The sequence below is a fragment of the Jaculus jaculus genome, chromosome 1 (genome assembly GCF_020740685.1).
Source record: "Jaculus jaculus isolate mJacJac1 chromosome 1, mJacJac1.mat.Y.cur, whole genome shotgun sequence".
NCBI classification, from domain to species: domain Eukaryota; kingdom Metazoa; phylum Chordata; class Mammalia; order Rodentia; family Dipodidae; genus Jaculus; species Jaculus jaculus.
Window position 1 is genome coordinate 223,304,420 of NC_059102.1, and position 17,266 is coordinate 223,321,685.

General features: G+C 52.8%; 2 protein-coding genes across 6 annotated transcripts; one reads left to right on the forward strand and one right to left on the reverse strand.

The window, feature by feature from the left end:
• Positions 1–203: 203 nt before the first annotated feature.
• On the forward strand, positions 204–9,540 carry Homer3 (homer scaffold protein 3). 3 transcript variants are annotated; one of them, XM_012950498.2, is made up of 10 exons: positions 204–262; positions 1,784–1,865; positions 1,949–2,105; positions 2,672–2,803; positions 4,868–4,975; positions 5,602–5,723; positions 7,681–7,837; positions 8,248–8,358; positions 8,456–8,542; positions 9,148–9,540. In XM_012950498.2, the coding sequence occupies exons 2-10, from the start codon at positions 1,852–1,854 to the stop codon at positions 9,337–9,339; spliced, it is 1,080 nt and encodes a 359-aa protein (XP_012805952.2). In that variant the 5' UTR covers positions 204–262; positions 1,784–1,851; the 3' UTR covers positions 9,340–9,540. The 3 variants fall into 3 exon arrangements, with proteins under 3 accessions (XP_012805952.2, XP_045007272.1, XP_045007281.1); XM_045151337.1 differs by lacking the exon at positions 204–262 and adding an exon at positions 536–755; XM_045151346.1 differs by lacking the exon at positions 204–262 and adding an exon at positions 1,493–1,512.
• A 268-nt stretch (positions 9,541–9,808) lies between these two features.
• Ddx49 (DEAD-box helicase 49) lies at positions 9,809–17,192 on the reverse strand. Of its 3 annotated transcripts, none has more exons than XM_045151314.1 (13): positions 17,031–17,192; positions 16,242–16,365; positions 14,871–14,956; positions 14,654–14,775; positions 14,034–14,221; positions 13,809–13,949; positions 13,169–13,244; positions 12,928–13,004; positions 12,709–12,806; positions 11,684–11,818; positions 11,053–11,141; positions 10,895–10,966; positions 9,809–10,354 (listed from the first exon to the last, which is right to left on the reverse strand). In XM_045151314.1, the coding sequence occupies exons 1-13, from the start codon at positions 17,143–17,145 to the stop codon at positions 10,166–10,168; spliced, it is 1,512 nt and encodes a 503-aa protein (XP_045007249.1). In that variant the 5' UTR covers positions 17,146–17,192; the 3' UTR covers positions 9,809–10,165. The 3 variants fall into 3 exon arrangements, with proteins under 3 accessions (XP_045007249.1, XP_012805969.2, XP_045007261.1); XM_012950515.2 differs by having other exon boundaries at positions 11,684–11,758; positions 17,031–17,190; XM_045151326.1 differs by lacking the exon at positions 11,684–11,818 and having other exon boundaries at positions 17,031–17,191.
• Between the last annotated feature and the right edge of the window lie 74 nt (positions 17,193–17,266).

Consider the following 17,266-nt stretch of genomic DNA (forward strand, 5'->3'; position numbering starts at 1 on the left):
CCCTCCCCCCAAACTGCGGGCTCTCCCCCTCCCCTGGACCCGCCCCTCCTCTGCCGGCGGCCCCTCCCCCCGGCTGGCGCACCGCCGACAGGGGGCGCCGCGGGCGGCTCAGCGGCGGGAGGCGGGGCGGGCGGCGGCCGCGTCGGGACCCGCCGCGATGGGACCGGAGGCGGCGCGGGCGGCGGCGGCGGCGCAGACAAAGGCGCGGGCGGCGCGGAGGGCGCGGGCCGGAGCTGGGCAGCAGCGGGGTGCCGACCGCGGGGTGAGCGGTGTCCCGGGGCGGGAAGGGCCCTGAGCGGGAGCCCCCAAGCTTGGGGCCGGGAGAGGCGCGGACTCTGAAGGTCCTGAGGGCTTGGGGGGGGGAACCCTCCAAGTTCCCAAGTCTGGGTCTGGGACCGAGGGATGCGGAGGGTTCCCAGGGTTGCGGACTACGTCCTGCAGACGCTCCGAGGCGTTCTGGAGCTGGGGTGCGGGCGGTGCACCCGGGCGACCGGGGGTTCCCTGGAGTTCCGGAGCTGGGACTGGCGGAGGCAGAGTCCCCGGAGCGCAGCACCCGCGGTCGCGAGCTCACGGAAAGTTGCTGGATCGTTGGTGATCCGAAGTTGGAGCGCGCATGGGGTGTCCCGATGCGGGTGGGGACCAGATCCCGAGTCAGGATAGGGGCCCGGGCTGGGACGCCTCTCAGACAACCTCGCCCGGGTGAGATTGGGACCCCCTCCCCGAGCCCCGTCGTCGGCCAGGCGCGTGACTACTTGGTGAGTAACTTTCTCCAAACGCTGCAAGTCGGGGCAAGAGCTGCCGGACCGGAAAGGCCCGGGTTCCTGAGACCCTAGGATACCCCCTCCGCCCCAATGAACCCCTGCTTGGCGCAGGACCTGCCACGGACCCAGGCCGGAGCTGCCACCCCTCCCCCCTCGGGGCCTCTGATTTCAGACCCTGTGACCAGGATAGCAGCTGCCCGGGACAGCATGGGGGGGCATCCCCCTTCTGACCTCAGAGGCTCCTGGCTTGGGGATCCCTCTCCCCTACTTGAACATTTAGGGGTGCCCAGCACTGCTGCTTGCTTTCTGGGCTGATAGTGAGGCTGGGGAGCCACTTTGTCACAATTCTGTATCCTGCCATGCCTCCATGGTGGGCACTGGGGTTATTTGGTATAGTTTGTGGTGTTTTTTTTTTTTTTTTTCTTTTTCTTGGATACAGGGTCTCATTTTGTAGTCCTGCCTGTCCTTGAACTCACGGTAATCCTCCTGCCTCAACCTCCTCAGTGCTGGGATGAAAGGTGTGCATTAGCACACCTGGCTTACAGTTTCCTTTTTTTTTTTGTAAGGTCTCACTCTTGCCCAGGCTGACCTGGAATTCACTGTGTAATCTCAGGGTGGCCTCAAATTCATGGCAATCCTCCTACCTCTGCCTCCAGACTACTGGGATTAAAGGCGTGCGCCACCACACCTGGCTATGCCCTAGTTTTTGATGGAAGGCCCTCACTGGGGGCCTGTAACTAGGATGACAGAGGTTTGTATTGGGGTACCAGGGACCACTTGGCTCCTGTCAGAGCTGTCTTCTGCCCCAAGAGTTGAGGGGTACCCTGTCACTCCTCCCACTTCCCGTCAAATTTCACCCAACACAATTGTTTCCCCCAAATGGAGGAAAATGGAGTCCTCTTGCTTTTGCTCCGAACTATCATTACTGACTCTGGGTTTTGTGATTGTTCTGGCAATGGATTCTGACCAGCTTGCTTGTTCTCAGCACTGCCTGAGGAGCGCTCACAAACTTCTCTCCCCAGGGAACAAACCAGCCACTACTGTCACCCCTCTGGCTGCCCCTTAGAGCCCAACCAGCCCAGCTTGACCAATGTCCACAGCCAGGTGAGCGCCCATCTACCCTGGCCTGGTCTGAGCCCCATGGCGGTTCCTGGATCACCCTGAGCACTCTGTCTGTCCTCCTTAAGGGAACAGCCAATCTTCAGCACCCGGGCTCACGTGTTCCAGATTGACCCCACCACCAAGAGAAACTGGATCCCCGCTGGCAAGCACGCGCTCACTGTTTCCTACTTCTATGATGCCACCCGCAATGTCTACCGCATCATCAGCATTGGGGGTGCCAAGGTGTGGGGAAGGTTTTGCAGGGGTCTTCAGGAGCCAGAGTCTGCCTCTGCCTTGTTGGGTGATCTGGGGGATGGGGAATAATGAGTCTTTCCAGGCCTCAGATTATTCCTCTAGAAACTGCTGGTGGAAGGGAGCAAGACAGAGACCTGTCAGAGGTGCTCATTCATTAGGCTTGCTAGGCCAGGTGCTCAACCACAGAGCCACGCCCCCAGACCCTCTGGGAATTCTAGGCAGCCCCAGTACCCCCTTTTATTAAATATTAGAGAGAGTATAGGCTTGTCAGGAGCTCCTGCCTCTGCTAACAAACTCCAGACACATCTGTCACTTTGTGTGTCTGGCGTTAATTGTCCACTGGGAATTGAACCCTGGCCAATAGACTTTGCAAGCAAGCACCTTTAACCTCTGAGACATCTCTCATGCCCCCCCCCACCCTTTTTGTAAAATTTCATTTGAGACAAGCCAAGGCTGGCCTTGAACCTTACTCCTGCCTCAGCCTTCCAAGTGGCTGGGACAACAGGCCAGGTCCAAGGTATCACTGCCATTGACCTTGAATTTTGTCCCCACAGGCCATCATCAACAGCACTGTCACCCCCAATATGACCTTCACCAAAACCTCCCAGAAGTTTGGGCAGTGGGCAGACAGTCGTGCCAACACCGTCTATGGCCTGGGCTTTGCTTCTGAGCAGCATCTGACCCAGGTATGCTGGAGTCCTGGCATGTTAGGCCTTTCTCTAATGCTGAGGGGCTAGCCTCCATCTTCCCAGTTGTAGAATGAGCACATAGAATCATACATGGTCTCTTGCAGGTCCATGGTTGGAGGCCCATTCTGCTGGCCACTTGCTTCAAGTTTGTACACACCTCACCCTTCTTTGGAGCCTCCAGGGGAGGCTTGGTCTGTGCTGGACACTTCCAGGGCCTTCTCTAGCCTCTGGCTTCTGTACTTCACCCATTGCTTATTTAATTTATATTTTTACTTATTTATTTGAAAGAGAGAGAGAGAGAGACAGAGAAATAGGCAAATAGAGTGTGATTATGGGTGGGCCAGGGCCTCCTGGCCCTGCATACAAACTCTAGGCCCATGTGTCACTTTGTGCATCTGGCTTTGCATGGGTACTGGGTAACTGAACTCAGATTGTCAGGCTTTGCAAGCAAGTGTCTTTAACTGCTAAGCCATCTCTCCAGCCCCCACTGTTTATTTTTTTAAAAAAATTTTTTAGAGACTGAACAGATGGTTTAGCAATTAAGGCACTTACCTATGAAGCTGAAGAACCCAGGTTCAATTCCCCAGTATCCACATAAGCCAGGTGTACATGATGTGTCTGGAGTTCATTTGCAGTGGCTAGAGGCTTTAGTATACCCATTATCTCTCTCTCTAATAAATAAATGAAGAAAAAATTCTAAGGCCAGGTGTGTTGGCACATACCTTTAATCCCAGCCTGGGCGAGTGAGATCGTACTTTTTTTTTTTTTTTTTCTAGATAGTCTCTCGCTCTAGCTCAGGCTGACCTGGAATTCACTCTGTAATCTCAGGGTGGCCTCGAACTCATGGCAATCCTACCTCTGCTTCTCGAGTGCTGGGATTAAAGGTGTGTGCTACCACGCCCAGCTAATTTAATTTATTTAATTGAGAGAGTGCACATGGGTTTGCCAAGGCTTCTTGCTACTATATGTAATCGAATTCTAGACACATGCACCTCTTTAAAAAAAAAAAAAAAGCCTTTAATCCCAGCACTCGGGAGGCAGAGGTAGGAGGATCGCCGAGAGTTCGAGGCCACCCTGAGACTACATAGTGAATTCCAGGTCAGCCTGAGCCAGAGTGAGACCCTACCTCGAAAAACCAAAAAAAAAAAAAAAAAAAAAAAAATACTCATATATTTATTTGAGAGAAAGGCAGATAGAGAATGGGCATGCCAGGGCCTCCAACCACTGCAAAAGAACTCCATATGCATGTACCACCTTATGTGTCTACCTTTATGTGGATACAGGGAAATTGAACCAGGGTCCTTTGGCTTTTCTGGCAAGTGCCTTAACTATTAAGCCATCTCTCCAGGCTTTTTTTTTTTTTTCTTGAGGTAGGGTCTCACTGTATCCCAGGCTGATTTGGTAATCTCAGGGTCTTGAACTCTCTCAGTGATCCTCCTGCCTCTGTCTCCCAGAGTGCTGGGATTAAAGACATGTGCCACCACACCCTGACATTGAGGCCTTTTTTTTTTTTTAGTTTTTCAAGGTAGGGTCTCACTCTGGCCCAGGCTGACCTGGAATTAACTCTGTAGTCTCAGGGTGGCCTCAAACTCATAGCAATCCTACCTCTGTCTCCCAAGTGCTGGGACTAAAGGCGTGCACCACCACGCCTGGTTTAGGCCTTATTTTTGAGACAGAGTCTCACTTTAGGCTTCCAACTCATAACGTGACTCAACCTCCCAGTGCTGGGGTCACAGGTGTGAGCCTTCACACTAGGCTTATTTCTTTCTTTAGGCGTCTTGATGTGTGTGTATGGCCCAGACTGGCACCAAACTCTTGGGTTCAAGAGATTCCCCTGCCTCAGTCCTGCCTAGTGGCTGGGATTACAGGCCTCATTCGAGCCTTTCTTAGTGTGGCTCAGTACAGTCACTGTCACCCTCATACCAAGCTCATGGGACGTTCTTTTCCAAACTGCCTTCCCTTTGAGTTCATGAAGGAAGGGCACATATGTGGATCCTAAGGTCTCTTCTGTGAAGGAATGCTGGCTGGGGATTGCTGACTGCTCTACTTCTGCTCCCTCAGTTTGCTGAGAAGTTCCAGGAAGTGAAAGAAGCTGCAAGGCTGGCCAGGGAGAAATCTCAGGAAGGCGGAGAGTTCAACAGCCCTGCCCTGGGGCTTGCCTCCCACCAGGTCAGCATTCCCTGTTCTTTGTCCTGAGTCTGCCACACACTGCTTTAATATCATATGCTGCTGGTGCCAGAGACAAAACACTCACAGTTAACCTACAATTAGACTCCCAGTGGAGTGTGTCACTATAGCATAGGTCTTGTTGGGACTGCTGCAAGGGATGGTGGTAAAGCAGATGCATTCCTGGTGCAAATCCTGGGCCAGAGGAGGTGCTTTGGGTACCAGTGGGAGGGTCCTGCCCTTGTCTAGGGTCAGGAAAGATACCCAGTGACAAAAGGACAGAGTAATGAATGTATAGTTGGGGGTTTTATTAGATTTATTTTATCATTTTGTTTTTGTGGTTTTTCGAGGTAGGGTCACCCTCTAGCCCAGACTGACCTGGAATTCACTGTGTAGTCTCAGGCTGGCCTGAAACACATGGCGATCCTCCAACCTCTGCCTTCCAAATGCTGAGATTAAATGTGTGTGCCCCCATTTTAAAAATACTTTATTATTTGGAAGCAGAGAGAGAGAGAAAGAGAAAAGGAAAGAGCCAGGCGTGGTGGGGGGCCAGGGAGCTATGGAGGGTGACAAGGGGAACTCAGGTAACCTCAAACATGACCTAACCCCATTTTCGACCCCTCCCCCAGGTGCCCCCGAGCCCTATCGTCAGCACCAATGGCCCGGGAGAGGAGAAGCTGTTCCGCAGCCAGAGCGCAGACGCCCCTGGTCCCATGGAGCGCGAGCGGCTGAAGAAGATGCTGTCGGAGGGGTGAGTGAGGGGCGGGGCTAGTCTAAAAGAGGGCGTGGACTGGGTGGGCGGAGATTGGGAGAGGCCTGACTTGGGGCGTGTTGTGATGCTAGCGGGGATGATGGCTGCACCAGGGATAAAGGGATATGCCCAGCGCATGGGGTGATGGCAGAGGGGCAAAGTGTCCTTCGGATGTGACAAGAGGTGAAATGGAAGTGGTGGCAGGACATGTGAGGGCTTGGTAGTTATGGTGTGTCCATGTCAGGGACTTACAAAGCACGGTGTGGCTATGCCAGGTGGGCCTCGTGGGCTCCAAAACAAGTTGCTGCAAATCCAATGCAGCTGTTGTCCAATATGTGGGCCCTTCTCCTGATGGAATGATGGGGATCCAGATCATACCCTATCCAGAAGCCAACCTGCAGCTCCAAAGCACCTGCCCCTGACCATCTCAAGCTTGGTTTCACTTTGTTCCTGCGTTTCATGCCATGTGACCACGCTCTCATGGACTGTTCCCCATCTGTTTTCTGTTTCTTGGATTATCATCACGTACCCCTTGTATTTATTTATCTTTTGAGACAGCGTCTTACTGTGTGTAAGCCAGGTTGGCCTGGAACACAGTATTTAGTCTAAAGGACAGTTCCATTGCATTGTCCTCCTGCCTCAGCCTTGCCAAGTGCTGGTATGACCGGCATTAGCCACTACACCCTGGTCTACATGTCCATTAAAAAAAAAAAAAAAACCAGACCTGTAGAGATGGTTTAGCGGTTAAGACACTTTCCTGGGAAACCTAAGGACCCAGGTTTGATTCTCTGATCCCACATAAGCCAGATGCATATGGTGGCACGTGTGTCTGGATTTCGTTTGCACTGGCTAGAGGCCCTGGTGTGCTCATTCATTCTCTCTCTCAGTAAATAAACAAACAAACTAGGGCTTAGTGGTTAAGGCATTCGTCTGCAAAGCCAAAGGACCCAGTTTCTATTCCTCAGGATCCATGTAAGCCAGATGCACAACAAGGCACATGAGTCTGGAGTTTGCATCAGCACAAGGCCCTGGCACACCCATTCTGTCTCTCACTGCCCCTTTCTCTCTCAAGTAAATAAATTAAAAAAAAAAAAACCAAAAACTAGCTGGGTGGATTGCTGTGAGTTCAAGGCCTCCCTGAGACTACACAGTGAACTCCAAGTCAGCCTGGGCTAGAGTAAGACCCTACCTCGAGAAACCAAAAACAGGGCTGATAAGATGGCTTAGTGATTAAGGCACTTGCCTGTGAAGTCTAAGGACCCAGGTTTGATTCTGAAACTCGCACGTAAGCCAGATGCACATGGTGGTACATGTGTCTAGAGTTTGTTTGCAGTGGCTAGAGGCCCTGGCACACCCATTCTCTCTCTCTGTCTCTAATAAATTAATAAAATAAATCTTTAAAAAAAAAAAACCTCAAAAACAAAACCTATTTATTTATTGGAGAGAGAATGGGTGCACCTGGACCTCCTGCTGCTGCAGACTCCAGATGGTAGTGCCGCTTTGTGCATCTGGCTTTATGTGGTTACTGGGCAATCAAACCTGGGCTGTCAGGCTAAAGCAAGCTCTTTTTAAAAAACATTTATTTATATGAGAGAAAGCGGTAGGGAGAAAGAGAATGGGCATGCTAGGGCCTTCAGCTGCTGCCAGTGAACTCCAGACGCATGTGCCAGATGTAGAATCTGGCCTGTGTAGGTCCTGGAGAATCAAACCTGGGTCCTTCAGCTTTGCAGGCAAGCACCTTAACCACTAAGCCAACTCTCCAGCCCAGCAAGCACTATAATGAACCATCCAGCCTTCCACATGCCCATTTTGAAAGGTCTCTGGCTCAGGGTTGTTTATGCCCTCCTGCTCCAACAAGGCCCCCGTCAGATATTGCCCTGGTCATGCCCCAAGTCTGTCACTATGCCCCCTGCCAGTGTCTTTCTCCTGAACCCATGTCTCCACTTGGTCTCTATAGCTCTGTGGGTGAGGTGCAGTGGGAAGCCGAATTCTTTGCACTACAAGACAGCAACAACAAGCTGGCTGGGGCCCTCCGGGAAGCCAACGCAGCCGCTGCCCAATGGAGGCAGCAGCTGGAGGCCCAGCGTTCAGAGGCTGAGCGGCTGAGGCAGCGGGTAAGAGAGCTCCTATTCTTCCTATCCCCAGCCATGGCAACTTCAGATCTCATGTCCACACATCCTATCTATCCACCCTGGGGTCAGAGTCTGGCTATGGGACATCAGCAGGTCACTTCTTGGAACTTAGTATCTTGCACTAAAAACGGGTGTCAGGCATGGTGGTGTACGCCTTTAATCCCAGCACTCGGGAGGCAGAGGTGGAGTCCACCCTGAGACTACATAATGAGTTTCAGGTCAGCTTGGGCTAGAGCAAGACCCTACCTTGAAAAACCAAGATAAATAAGTAAATAAAAAGGGGGGGTCTGAGACAACAAACCCCTCAGGGGGTCTAATACCCTCCAAGTGTGAGTGGCCCAGAGGAGGAAAGTGGGACAGTACAGACTGAGGTCAGCTCCCTGTGGATGCAGGTGGCTGAGCTAGAGGCCCAGGCAGCTTTGGAGCCACAGGAGGCCAGTGAGAAGGAGGCACCCAGCCAGTCTGTGGAGCAGTTGGAGGCACAGGTGCAAACCAAGGATCAGGTGAGCTCCCATGGGGAGGGGTCCTGGGGCCTTCCCTTCCCTCGCCTGGAGATGCAGAGGACCCTGAAGAGACTCTAGGGACCCTTCTTTCTTATAGGAGATCCAGACGCTTAAGAATCAGACTGCTGGGACCCGAGAAGCCCCCGACACCACTGAGCATGAGGAAACTCAGCAGAAGGTTCAGGTGTGTGGTTGACAATGTGGGGTATGAGGCAGCCCTTGGGGCAGGATACTCTTAACCTGTTTCTTCATCTGAGGTTGAGAAAGCCAGGACTGCACCCACTGTGTGCTCCATAGAATGTTAGGGGGACAGTTCAATAAGCAGTTTTGAGTCCTCGCTGAAATCCAGTGCTTGACCTCATCAAATCTTCCCATGCACCCAGCCTGGGGTCACAGGCAGCATTTAAACTGGCATCTGCCTGACTTCTTTCACTAATGGCTTCAGCCAACAAATGTTGAGTTTTTGCAGTGTGTCCAACATATGCAGGTGTTAAAGCACCCTGTGTCTTCAAAATATTCCCAGGGAGAAAAGGTTCCTTATTATCTAATGGGCAGCGGGGACAGAACATGCATAGGCTGGGAGGTGTGAAGAAAGACCATCTGGGGGGATGTATTTTACTCTAGTGACAGGGAGTTCTGGGAGGGCTTGCTGCAGAGGAAAGACTAGATTCATTTTTTGAATGTTCAAAACAACTGGGGAGCAGGGTGTGTTGAGACCATGAAGCAGGCCTAGTGACAATCCAGCAAGCCCTGTAGGAGTCCCCAGCCCTGCCCTCCTTCCTCCTGCAGGACCTGGAGACGCGCAACGCAGAGCTGGAGCACCAGCTGCGTGCCACAGAGCGCAGCCTGGAGGAGGCACGGGCAGAGAGGGCCCGGGCACGGGCCGAGGTGGGCCGGGCGGCGCAGCTGCTGGACGTCAGGCTGTTTGAGCTGAGCGAACTCAGGGAAGGCCTGGCACGCTTGGCTGAGGCAGCGCCCTGAGCCCATGGCCCTTTGGGGCTGGATCTTGGAGGATGGGTCCCATCAGGTCACAGACTGGCTGTGGGCGGCAAAGGAGGCCCCTCACTCTGGCCAGGATCAGGGGCCCCATTCTGATGGGCATTGGTGGGCTGTTGCTTTGCGCTGTTAGATTTCTAGAACCACTGGGGTGCGCTGGTGCCCAGATTACATTTCTATGCAACAGTGTGTGTATCATGTTGGCACCTACCCTCGCCGGCCTCTTTGCCCAGTCCGCTGACAACTGCAAGCCATAGCCATGTTGTGTGCCTGTCCCCCTACCCACCACCCTGCCAGGTTCCAACCTTCTACTCCAGCCTGGCGGATCAAAACTCATGTACTAGGGTGGGCGCGGAACAGACCACTCATGTGGCCTTTGGCTGGGGGCAAGGAGTTTCTGGGGGAACCTGAAGACTGAGGTGGCCACCCCTACCTATTTTGCCCCACAGGGGTCAGACCCAACAGTTAAAAGATCTTTTATTGAAAGCTGAGTGTGTGGTACAAATTTAATCATAGCATTCTGGAAGCTAGGTAGAAAGATTGCCATGAGGTCAAGGCTAGCTTGGGCTAGAGTGTGTTCCAGGTCAGCCTGGGTGAGTGAGACCCTGCCTCAAAAAAAAAATAAATAAAAGGGTACTGTGTCCTTTTGGAGTCCAGCAGGACCCCTGGGAGGTGGCCCAGGCTTGAGCTAAGGGACACAGATCTGGAAATCTGGAATCTACTTGAGAGACCAGACTGAGTTCTAGGAAGAGAGACGCCAGGGCTGTACAAGTGCCCCAGGAAGGATCTTCAGTAAGGAGTCCTAGGCTGGTCAGGCTGGGTCCTGTGTGGATGCCGTGGTCGTGAGAGACCTGGATTGGCCCTGTGGTAGGCTACCATTTCTGCTGGCCCCTTCAGCCTTCTGTCGTTGCAGCCTCTGTTTTACCTTCTCTTTGAAGCGACGGTTCTTCTGTTTGATCTTGGCCAGCTCAGCCTTTCGTTTGGCCTCCAGATCGGGGTCCTAGCAAGCACATGCAGGGGGCTGAGCTGGTGGATCTCCGAGAGAACCCTGCCCTCCCAACCTAACCATACCCTTCCAAGCAGCCCCACCTGTCATACCTGCACCTGACCATGCCTGCCTGCCCGCCCCCAACCAACCAGTGAACATTCCGACATTCCATCACAAGCTCTCCCAGACCCATTTTCTTTCTTTTCTTCCCATCCCACCCCCACCCCAGATAGTCTCATTCTATCCCAGGCTGACCTCACCTCACAGCAATCCTACTTCCGTCTCCTGAATGACTGCTGGGACTAAATGTACCGCCATGTCCCACTACCAATCCCTTTTCTTTTTTCTTGGTTTTTCAAAGGGTCTTGCTCTAGCCCAGACTGACCTGGAATTCACTATGTAATCTCAGGGTGGCCTTAAATTCACAGCAGTCCTCCTACCTCTGCCTCCTGAGTGCTGAGATTAAAGGTGTGCATCACTATGCCCAACTTCCAAACCCCTTTTCAACAACCCTAACCCACCCATCAACCACGCCCCTCCGCCTAGTCTCACCTTCCCTTCCAGGATCAGCTGTTTCCGCTTGTTAATCTCTTTCTTTTCATCAAAATGGGCTGCCTCCAGTTTCTAGGAGGGATAGGCAGGTCATGGGGGAGAAGGGGCACACCTGTCATTACAGCCCCGATCCAGAGGAAGCCCCTGCCCATACTCACAATCTCACACTCCCTCCGCACTACGTTGACCTGGGTGAGGATCTGCAGAACCCTGGTCTCCTCCACTGCCAGCTCCTCCAGCTGCTTCTCTGTGGGGACAACAGGGTGTCATAGTAGTGAGTGGGGCTCTACCACATAGGAAGTTCCCCATGTAGCAGAGAGTGCAAGGCTGACTGGCGTGCCAGGTGAGGGTGAGACAGGCAGACTAGGAATTTCAGACATAAAGCCTGTAGTCACAGCTTTTTAGGGGTCTGAGGCAGGCGGATCACTACGCCTGAGACTTCTAGGCAAGACCTGGTTTCAGAAAACAACAAAGAAGAAAGCATGGTGTTGCTGAACTTTGGAATGACCTGTAGTGACTGATCTGACCATCTGTGGCTCTGTTCTAGATGGGTACCACTGTAGAGTCCCACATCAGGCCAGATGACCAGAAACAGCTACTCCCACCTGAAAAACCCTTGATGTACCTGTCAGTGGCTAGTAGCCCCGTGGGGAATGTCTTTTTAGCAACACTGGATTGGACCCAGTCTTGGACTCCTGTACTGATTTACACCCACAAAAGAAATGGGTGGGTGTTCCAGGACACAATCTCCCCTGCTTGGGTGTGCTGTCCCAGATCCAGAAGACTCACTGATCTGCTCCTCGATGGCGTGCACCAGGTGGATGTCATACTGTGTCACCAGTGTGATGGCCTGCCCCTGCCGTCCTGCGGGGACACAGCTGTTACAAGACATGAGGCACAGAAGCAGTTCTGGACTCCAAGCTTCTCTTGAGAGGTGCAGAACAAGAACTCAGTGGGACTGGAGGGGGGGGGGGTGGCACATGCCTTTAATCCCAGCACTCGGGAGGCAGAGGTAGGAGGAGCACTATGAGTTTAAGGCCACCCTGAGACTACATAGTGAATTCCAGGCCAGCTTGGGCTACAGTGAAATTCTACCTCAATAAATAAATAAATAAACAAACAAACAAACAAACAAACCCTCAGTGGGGTGGGACTAGCTCAGAGTGTGGACTCCTCCCATAGGGCCCTCTGTGGATACTGGCTATGCCCAGGGGGAACTGCAGGACACTGGAAGGCAACTCTACCAGATTGGCCTTATATGAGGGCGGGTGACATGGCTTTGCCCTTCTGGCATGGCTGGTAGAGGGCTTGGCCTTTGTTACATCAGCTGATGAAGCCGATAGCTCAGCATGATCACAAATGACATTATCACTCTTGTTTCCACCATGTGGTGAGCAAGGGGGCCCCCATAGTGGATGTGACCAGGCTGTATAACCCCAGCAGCCATGCCTCTTCTAGCCCAGGGCTAAGGGAATCTCAAGGGTGCCATGCTCCTTGCAGCAGGGCCAGTGGCAGATGGATGCCAGCATCATTCTAAGGGGCTGAGCTGGGACACCAGAGCCTGAAGGAGGCATGGCCCCTGCTTCCAGGTGCTGGTAGGAAAATGCAGGTGATGTGCCATGATCCACTAGTAGAGCAGGACTACCCTATGGTGCTGGGCTGAAACCCACTGAGATGCATGCCAGCCCTGCCTTGCATTTGAAAAACGGACCCCTTTAACTTGCAGATGCCCCTGGGGGTCCCTGGCAAGTGTGCTGGAGCCTACCAATCCCATCAGGACACAACTTTAGTTCAACTAGGGCTGAATGGCTCACCTGCACGTGCCGTGCGTCCAACTCGGTGGATATAGATCTTGGGGAGCCCGGGGGTGTTGTGATTAATGACCACCTGCACTGCAGGAATGTCCAAACCCCTAGAAGCACAGGCTGGTCAGCTGTTTTGTCCAGGTGGGGAAACTGGGGCAGAGACAGCCTGCCCAGCCTCCCTGTCTCCACTCAAGCACCACCACAGGGGCTAGGCTGGTAGCCACTCACCTCGAAGCCACATCTGTGGCAATGAGGATCCGGTAGATGCTCGATTTGAACTTGGCGAGGGCGGCAAAACGTTCTTTCTGTGGCATAGGGGAGATGTTCATGAGTATGGTGGTGGCCTAGGACAGACCCTACCATGCTGGAACCCAGGGTCCACTGAGAAAGGTGCCCCCAAGACCAGAAGGGACAGGTGGTCAAAGGGGAGAGGGCACCTGGGATGGGGCTGTTGGCAGCTGACTCTCACCTGCTTCATCATGGAGTGCAGCGCCACTGTGGGGAAACTGAACTTGCGCAGCATCATGCACAGGACTTGGCACATCCTGGTGGAAACAGGGTGGCTATCGGTGTCCTTCCCCACCCAGCCCAAGACACCACCTAGGTGGCCTTGTGTGGCTTAGAAGCATGGATGTCAGGGGTCCTGCCTGGCTACCAGTCCCTTCCCAGAACCAGAACCAACAAGAAACAGCCCTGACTCTGATGCTCTGACATAAAAAGAACTGGCTGGGTGTGGTGGCACATGCCTTTGCCTTTAATCCCAGCACTAGGGTAAGAAGAACACCATGAGTTGAGGCCATCCTGAGGCTACACAGTGAATTCCAGGTCAGCCTGAGCTAGAGTGAAACTCTACCTCAAAAACAAAACAAAACAACAACAACAAAAAAAAACTATCAGGTAATCTATGGGATTGTACTGTGCCTGATGGCCATCCTGCAGCCAACCTTTCCTCTTCTGGGAGAGGATCCACATGCACCCTCCTATTTCTGCCCTTCTATCCTGACTCAAGGTAGATTATTTTATTTGTTTGAGATAGGGTCTCACATATAGCCCAGACTGGCCTAGGACTCCTGATTCTCCTGCCTCAGCCTTGTAAGTGCTGTGCTCACTTGCAGGTGTTGGTGAAGATGATGATGGACCAATCTTCATGCTCATCCTGGAAACTCTGGATCAAGTGCACCAGGTATGCATCCTTGACCTTCTCGGGCACCAGCACATAGCGCTGGTCCAGCTGCTCCACTGTGCGCACGCTGGTGGCAGAAGAACAGGAGCCTCAGTTTCCCTTTCGATTGCCCTGCCCTCTGGTGTGACCCTGCCCAAGGCTTCAGACTCACGGGGCCTGTGCCTCCCAAAAGAAGGGCTGATTGGTGGCCAGACCCTGCAGCTCCTTGAGTGTGTCGGTCAGCGTTGCACTGAAGAGCAGTGTCTGCCTGTGCACCGGCACAGCCTCCAGGATGGTCTCCAGGTCTGCTGTGAAGTCAGTGCAACCCTGCTCCAGCAGTCGGTCTGCCTCATCCATCACCTGCAGGGGGGGAATGGAACCTGGGTGCTACCAATGCTCTACCCCAGCCGCCCAGTCTTCTCTGACTCTTTCAAGAGCTTGGACCTCTCCCCCCACCCCAGGTATGGTCTCACTGTCACCCAGGCTGGCCTTGAACTCATAGCCATCTTCTCCTACTTCTGCCTCCTGAGTGCTCAGCTTAAAGGATTAAAGGCATGTGCCACCACCTGCCCAGCACTTGGACCTTTCTGTGTTTTGGACATGGCTACACAGTACTATCCCTCCATGAGGGTTTGCCCCTCCATCTCTAGCCCTAGCTAGGCTGTGTCTGTCTCAAGTACTTTTCCCCAGGCAATTAGTGGGAACCAGTTGCCTAAATAGATTAAGTAGTGCCCCAGGCTGATCTCATGCCTGGAGTCCCCTACTTCAGTTTCAGTCCCCCAGCCAGCTCACCAGAAAACGAATCTTCTTTATACTGAAAGTGTTGGAGCTGCGCAGGTGGTCAGCCAGGCGACCTGGGGTGGCAATAACCACGTGTGGCTTCCGGGACAGCTCCAGCGCTTGGGCTACCATGTCTGGGGACGGAAAGTGAGAGGGAGGTGGAGTGAGAGGCTCTGAGGCAGCAGGCCTCCAACACCTAGAGCCCACCCTGGACTCCAAGCCTCCATACCCATGCCGCCAACAATGATGCAGTCTTTCAGGCCCAGGGGCTTCCCCAGCACCCGGAACTGCTCTGCGATTTGGTAGGCCAGCTCCCTGTGGACAGGAAGAGTCAGCTGGGTCAGCAAGTGCCTGTGCCCACCTCCTATCCAACTCCCTCCTTGGCTCCTGTCAGCCTGCAGCTTCTCAGTGCTGGGCTGTCAGGTGTGTGCCCCTATATCCAGCCTCCTCAAAATCAAGTCTTTGTTTTTTTTTAAATGCTTTGGCAAAAGATTTATTGAGAGGGAGGAGAGTATAATGGCGAGTGGAGTTGCAAAGGGGAAACGGGGGGGGGGGGGGTTTACCATGGATTATTGTCTATAATTATGGAAGTTGTCAATAAAATATTTTGGCAGGGCTGGAGAGATAGCTCAGTGGTTAAAGGCATTTGCTTGCACAGCCCAGGTCCTATTCCCCAGTACCCATGTAAAGCCAGATGTACAAAGTGGTGCATGTATCTGGAGTTTGTTTACAGTGGCTGGAAACCCTGGCACTCTCTCCTCTCTATTTCTCTCTGCTTGCAAAATAAATAAAAATATTATATTGTGTGTTTGTTTTTGGTTTTTCAAGATAGTGTCTCACTCTAGCCCAGGCAGACCTGGAATTCACTATGGATGGCTGTGAACTCATAGTGATCCTCCTACCTCTGCCTCCCGAGTGCCAGGATTAAAGGCATGTGCCACCATGCCTGGCAATAAAAAATTGTGGGTTTTTTTGTTTTTGATTTTTCGAGGTAGGGTCTCACTCTAGCCCAGGAGGACCTGGAATTCACTATGGAGTTTCAGGGTGGCTTTGAACTCATGGCGATCCTCCTACCTCTGCCTCCTGAATGCTGGGATTAAAGGCGTGTGCCACCACGCCCTGCTTAAAAATTGTTTTGGCACGTGTGTATGTGCACACAAGTGTGGAAACTAGAGAAGACTGGCTTACACTTGGGTGGCAAGACCTTCATCAGGTGCACCAACTCTCGAGCCCTCAAAATCAATTTGAGCCTTCTACCAGGCAGTTGAGGTGCATTCAAGCTACACTAACACACCTGACCCAACCTCCCTTCTACACCCTGGCTCTCCTGTGCCTCTACACACAGGTCACTCATCATCCTATTTCTTAGCTGTAAGACTGCTGGAAGGAGTCTTACCCTGATAGGTTCTACCCTATCAGCTCTTGCCCCAGTTCCTGAGAATTTTGTACACACACCATCTTCCTTGATTCTGCAGTACCCCTAAGGAGGGAGGCACGATTTTTTGTCCCATTTCACATAAGGAAAAAGTGTAGCTCAGAAAGAGGTAACGGCACTTGTCAAAGGGAACACAGCAGGTGAGCTCACACCCAAGGGGCTCACCTGGTGGGTGTCAGGACAAGGCAGAAGATGCCATAGGGATCCTCAGACAGCTTCTGCAAGATGGGCAGCACGAAAGCTGCTGTCTTGCCACTGCCTGTCTTCGCACAGCCTAAACAGTCCCGACCTGGACAGAAACGAAACAGTCAACACACTGCAGAGGCAGACAGCTCCCTTTGGCATTTGCAACAGCTAATGTTTATTCACTCATTATTAACTCTACTTCCCAGTGACTGAATGACAGGCACATGCTACCACAACTCACTCCAAAACTGAATTGGGCCTGGCGTGGTGGCACATACCTTTAATCCCAGCACTCAGGAGGCAGAGGTAGGAGGATCACTGTGATTTCGAGGTCACCCTGAGACTACATAGTGAATTCCAGGTCAGTCTAGACTAGAGCAAGACCCTACATTGAAAAACACAAAAACCCTGAATTGGGTAGAAGAGTATTTACAAGGCCACGGAGTCTAACCTTGTCAAGAGTCTGAATGCCTCTGATTCCATGTAAAGTGAAACCAGTGCCAAGCTGCCCATCAGTGTCATCGAATTTTCAGTTACTCATCAAACTCTATGCTCAGAGGCTAAGAAAGTTTCAGAGGAGCAATCACCGGTACGCGAACACACGAGTTACTCGCGCAGCCTATCCGCCAACACTGTGCGGCCAGGATCCCCAAAACAGCAAAGGCAAGGCCGCCCCACGCTTATGACCTTCCTTTGGGCAAAGCTCCGGAGAGGAAGAGGCACATTAAAAACCAAGAAGACTCGGAGAAGCTGCCGGGCTGCACTCACCCTCTAGGATAGCGGGGATGCAGCCTATCTGCACGGGCGTGGGCTGCTTCAACCCCATCTGCCGACACTGTTCCACAAGCCACGAAGAAAGGCCGAGCTCTACGAAGCCTGCCATTCCTGCCACCAGCTAGGGGAAGACCGTGTGAAGAGCGCTTCCGGCGCGTGTAGATGACGTCACGAACCCCTTTCTGCACAGCTTCAACTACATCCTTGTGTTTCCCTCGAGATCACCGCAC

Bases quoted from the DNA above. Each gene is read 5' to 3' on its own strand.
- Homer3 (XM_012950498.2), top strand. The intron at 5,724-7,680 runs GTGAGTGAGGGG...TGGTCTCTATAG, and splicing joins AAGAAGATGCTGTCGGAGGG to CTCTGTGGGTGAGGTGCAGT. The intron at 8,359-8,455 runs GTGAGCTCCCAT...TCTTTCTTATAG, and splicing joins AGGTGCAAACCAAGGATCAG to GAGATCCAGACGCTTAAGAA.
- Ddx49 (XM_045151314.1), bottom strand. From the start codon at position 17,145: ATGGCAGGCTTCGTAGAGCTCGGCCTTTCTTCGTGGCTTGTGGAACAG. The intron at 16,366-17,030 runs GTGAGTGCAGCC...GTTTCTGTCCAG, and splicing joins CATCCCCGCTATCCTAGAGG to GTCGGGACTGTTTAGGCTGT. The intron at 14,222-14,653 runs GTGAGCTGGCTG...CCCCCCCTGCAG, and splicing joins TAAAGAAGATTCGTTTTCTG to GTGATGGATGAGGCAGACCG.